This window comes from Trichechus manatus, unplaced genomic scaffold, assembly GCF_000243295.1.
Source record: "Trichechus manatus latirostris isolate Lorelei unplaced genomic scaffold, TriManLat1.0 scaffold00165, whole genome shotgun sequence".
NCBI lineage: Eukaryota > Metazoa > Chordata > Mammalia > Sirenia > Trichechidae > Trichechus > Trichechus manatus.
Window position 1 is genome coordinate 4,884,057 of NW_004444101.1, and position 5,345 is coordinate 4,889,401.

The window sequence follows — 5,345 nt, forward strand, 5'->3', positions numbered from 1 at the left end:
CCACTCATCCTTCCATCCATCCATCCACCCATCTATCCACCCATCTATCCACCCATCTATCCATCCATCCACTCATCCTTCCATCCATCCATCCATCCACCCATCTATCCACCCATCTATCCACCCATCTATCTATCCAACTACTCGTCCTTCCATCCATCCATCCACCCATCTATCCACCCATCTATCCATCCATCCACTCATCCTTCCATCCATCCATCCATCCATCCATCCATCCATCCATCCACCCATCTATCCATCCATCCACCCAACTATCCATTCACCCACCCACTCGTCTATCTACCCATTCACCCATCCATCTATCCATCCACTCATCCATCCATCCATCCATCCACCCATCTTCCAAGTATCGATCCACCCATCTACCTATTTATCCACCCATCCATCTATCCATCCATCCATCCACCCATTCATACATACATCCATATGTACATCCACCCACCCATACATACATACGTACATCCGCCCATTCACCCATTCATCAATCAATCCACCCATACATACATACATACATCCACCCACCCATCCACCAGCCCATCCATCCACCCAGTGAGTCACGTCTCACTCAAGACCATGGGCCCTGGCTGGCCTCATGCATCCTGACCTGTGCAGTCCTCATAGCTTGTCCCTTTGCCTCGGCCCAGGAGACCATGAGTCTGGCACTGTCAGAGGAGAAGGAGGTGGCCATGTGCCGGCTGGAACAGGAGAAGGAGCTGGTGGCAAAAGGTGCAGCTGAGAGGGAGGCTTTGAAGGAGGAAATTCAGAACCTGAAGCAGGAGCACGATGAGAGCCTCCTCCAACTGGAGCACGAAATGCAACAGGTGAGAGGGGACTGTGAGACAGTGGGGGGGGGGTCCTCACCCCTACTTCGCCATGCTTTCTCTGACCCAACATGAGGGCTGTGTGGCAGGCAACCCCACATACAGGTGCAACCTTTCCAGGTCACTACTATTGCAGCTTTTTTCTTCTACAGCAGTCCTACGGACAGACATCCAGCCACCTCCCCATCAATCCGTGCATCTGTCAGTCTGCCCATCCATCCACCCACCCACCCATCCACCCATCCATCCATACATACATCCATATATTCACCCATCTGCCCATTCATCTATCCATCTACCCATCTATCCATCCATACATCCATCCATCCATCCAATGTATGTGCTCGTCAGTCCATGTGACCAACTGTCCTTTCACCCATTCATCCTACCACATACTCAACTGTACTTCCATTCACTTGTCCACATCCACCCATTCATTTGAAAGTAACATGTTTTCTATCCACATACCCAGATGTCCATCCATGCATGTGATCATCCACACACCCAACCATCCATCAACACACCTGACCGTTTATCTATCCAACCACTGAGCCAGCCAGTCATTTGTCTCTCCACACCTGTGCACACAGAGTGGTGTTGTTCTTTGTCGTGGCTGAGTAATGTTCCGTGGGTGCAGGGGTGATTCCCTTGTCTTGGGGCCCCTCAGTGGACATTCAGGAGTTCCTGGTTTTCCTGCCATTTTACAACACTGTGGCTGATGGCCCTGAGCACTGGTCACTCTGCACCTGTGCTGTCCCCAGCTGTTTCCCCCTCAACACGAACCTGTGCCTCCATGATGGTGTTAAGTGCTGCCAGGTCCCTTTCGCTCTCCCGGCCTCCCTGAGAGTATGTCCTTACAATTAAAGAGACTCGGCATTTGGGGTGTTGACAGACCATCAGTGGCTCCTTCTCTGCACTGGAGGGGTCGGGGGCTTCGAGGAGGGGTGGTTGTGAAGCCCCTGGGCTACACTGGGCCTTTGTAGAGAGTATGGTCTGGACAGGTGCAGGATATCCCCCATGGGAGGCAGCCTGGACATAGGGGTGAGGTCAGGAAGGTGCCTGGCAGAGGGAGGAAGCTCTGGGGCTGATAGGCCGCACCCCACCCCCCCCCCGCCAGACCTCCCTCCAGGTCTCTATCCTAGGTGTGGGAACTCAAGGGCTGCCTCTGTGGGGTCCTGGCCCCTCCCCACGGCAGCAACGTACAGGTGGAAACATACGGTGGGCCTGCAGGGGCATTAGCGGCAGGTCTGCTTAGAGAGGGGCTGCCCCCTCCCAAGCCCCCGCACCCCTCACCAGCACCACGCCCTGTGACCTCCAGGCCCTGTCTCTGAAAGAAGCAGAGTGGAGCCTGCTGAGGGAAGAGCTGTCCACGGCCACGCAGGAGCTGGAGTGGGTGCGGCGGGAGGCCCGGGGCCGGCAGGAGCTAGCCGAGGTGAGCCCCCGCCCAGCCAGGGACCCTGCACCCCACAGACACGCCCTCTTCCTGCCAACACCGTGTGCCCAGGCCGCCCCCTCCCCACCACTTGAGCCTCAGTTTCCCCAGCGTCTCCTGGGCCCCTCAAGGAGGAGAGTCTTAATGGGCACGAAGGGGCTGCAGGAGCTCACCTCTCCTCAGGGAGAACCAGGAACCGGGCCCCCTACCCCAGACCCAGTGCCTAGCACTGGCAGGGCCAGAGGCCAGGACCTTGCCTGGGCCCGACCCATGGGCAGGGGCCCTGTGCCCCCGGCCTCCCCTCTGTGCACTGAGCTGCTCCTGGTGAAGAACACAGGCGTGAGGTTGTCGGAGGCGAGAGGAAGGGGGCACGGATGAGGCCACGGGGGCTGGGGGCAAACTCACCGAGAGAGCTCTTCCAAAGAGAAATTAAACCAGAAGAGGCTGGCAGATGCCCGAGGCGGCCTTCATGCATAAAGACCCTTTCGGGGATCCCAAGCTGACCAGGAGAGGCTTCAGCCTAGGGGGCCACCAGGGACCATGGAAGCCCCCCCAGGGAACAACTGCCCACCCCAACAGTGAACAAGGCTGCTGTGGGCAGCTAGCTGGGGTCCCTGGGCCTCTCCTCTGGAGCCCATACTGGGGTGGTCGGGCGCCCAGGAGTCAGGGTGAGTCTGTGACCCCATGCCCCCGCCCCATGGGTGGGCTGGGCGCTGCTGCTGTCGAGGGCAGGGCAGCCTCTGTGCTCCGGGGCCCAAGGCCTCAGCCAAGTCCCCTGTGGATGACACAGAGACAGGGAGGGCCTGGGGCAAAGAGCTATGGGGCAGGAATCAGCAAGGAGGGGGCCAGGGCTAGGGAGGACAGACGAAGGTGAGCTTGCACCCTGGTGGAAGGGAGCAGGATCCGCGGCCAGGAGACTCCCCTGCAGGGAGCAGCCGAGGTCCAGGGCTGGCCCTGCACTGTCCACCCCGGCTCCCTCCTCGGCCTCTCTCCCACGTCTCGGCCAAACACGCCTCGCCTTGCCGGGCCAGCCCTGTTTCCTCTGCCTGCGCCGTTTTCCTGCCAGCCCCCATCACAGCTGGCGATACCGAGGCACATTCCGGAACTCCTGTGCTCATTTTCGGTCCAGGAGATCCGAGGTGCCCCAGCCTCAGGAGGCCCGGGACTGGATGGCCGAGTGGTGTGAGCAAATGTCTCAGAGCGAGTGGATGGGTGAGGACGCCCGTGCTGGGCAGTCGTGAGCAGGAACAGTTCTCCACCGCAGGCCGGCAGGGCGGGGGCATGTCGGCAGGACGGCAGCCCCAGGGAAGCGGCGTTTCTCCCTGACCTCCGTTGGTGGGGCTCGTCACCAGCCCCTGCGACATCTGCAGTGGGAAAGGATGTTGCAATGAGCAGTCCACGCAGCCAGGGCGTGTCCTCGCCTCCCCTGCCTGACACCGCGACCCGGGTTCCAGGTCACCCTGAGCAGGGCCGCCCCAGGATCCAGGAAAGTCTTGCCCAAGAGCTTCCCGCTTCCTGGAGCCCCCGCTGGGCCCCTCCCCCTCGGCCTGGCCAGCCCAGTCTGGGGGCATGGTGGGGAGGGGGAGCTGGCTGCAGGGCCTTGGGGGTCTCCTCCCTCCTCCTGCCCTCCTCCGCCTGCCCCGTGGGCAGCGGAACCAGGAAAGCCCTCCTGGGGACAGTGCTGGCTTCCAGAGCCTTGTCTTGAGCTGGCTTGGAGTCTCCCCTGGACCTGGAACGTGCCTACCCGCCAGCAGGCTCTTTGGGGAGCTCGTTAAGGGCTCTTTTGCCACCTCAGCTGGGGAAATGGAAATTAAACCCACCTGGAGGGGAGGAGCGAAGTGGCAGCCAGAGCTGCTGGTCACGGTGATGTGAACCAAGCATCCTGGGCAAGGGGCCCCAGGCTGAGTCACGCAGCCCTCACACCCGCCCCGCACCCCGTCTCTGTGGTCCACAAAGGGCATCCGAGGCCAGGCCTTACTGAGTGCCCACCGAGGGGGCACAGAGCCCATGGCCTGACCTTTCAGCTGAGGGGACAGCAGGAGCTGGAGAAGGCAGGGGACACAGTCTGATGAAAGCCTCACCCCACCGGTGCCCTGGGGTGGGGGGCTGCAGAATCCAAGGAGTGCGATGTGGGGCCTCCCACAGACCCTGAGCAGGAGACAGCACCCACAGGGGGCTGTGCGTCTCTGGGCCCACAAGGCCAGCTCCAGAGCCGCCCCGCCCCTGCACTGCTCAGCCTCCAGGGCGCACAGGAGGCGGGGAGGCCTCCTCCCTGACAGTGAGGACAGCACCACCGGGGGTAGTGAGGGTCCCTGCTTGGGCAGGCGCAGGGTGAGCTGGGGAGCGTCGAATCTTTGTTCCTCGGACTGGTGACTCTGAGCACCGCCGGGGCCAGGGGGTCACTCTGGAGATGGTGTCATGGGCAACGTGGCAGGCAGGCAGACTCAGGGAGAGTGTTAGGAGTCATGGACGTCAGAACTCCTGGGCCCCCTTCTGCAGGTGTGTGAGATGGCTGGGGTCCTCATGGACGTGTCCCCAGTGCTCCCATGTTTAGAACTGGGGGGACAGGGACGTCAGCCAGTCCCACCCGAGAAAAATGAGGGCCAGCTGACCAACGGTCACCAGGATTCAGGGCCCCGGGCTGATCCCTGAACCCAGCTCCCCTTCGCCTGACCACAGCTTCATGTCCTGGGCTATGGGTCCAGTGGGTCTTGGTCCCTGGGGAGGAGAGCGAGGGCACCTTCTCTGGGAGGGGTGAGCACCGCTGAGCCGCCTGCAGCAGATGCTTCCAGGAGATGGGGCGCGGGGCCATGGGGCCTCCCTGGCCAGCAAGCCCAGCAAGCCCAGCTGGGGCAGGGGCACAGCCCAGGCCTCCTGTTTGCCAAACGGCCATCCTTGCCCCTTACCAGTCAACAGAGCAGAGGAGCAGAAACGCTTTAGGTAGGCCAAGGGTTAGTGAGAAGGGAGTCCTGGGGCCCGTGCTCCTACCAGCCGACCCTCCCCGCATGGTGCATCCCCTCAGGGCTGTGCTCCTCCCCCTATATCCCTGACCCCTCGGGGCTGTGCTCCTC

General features: G+C 61.3%; 1 protein-coding gene across 1 annotated transcript in view; it reads left to right on the forward strand.

Annotated features, from left to right (window-relative positions):
- Nucleotides 1-5,345, forward strand: part of CROCC2 (ciliary rootlet coiled-coil, rootletin family member 2) — a 76,829-nt gene that overhangs the window by 36,897 nt on the left and 34,587 nt on the right. The window contains 2 exon segments of the mRNA XM_023740856.1: nt 666-842; nt 2,161-2,274. Of these exon segments, the coding sequence (XP_023596624.1) occupies nt 666-842; nt 2,161-2,274 (291 nt within the window).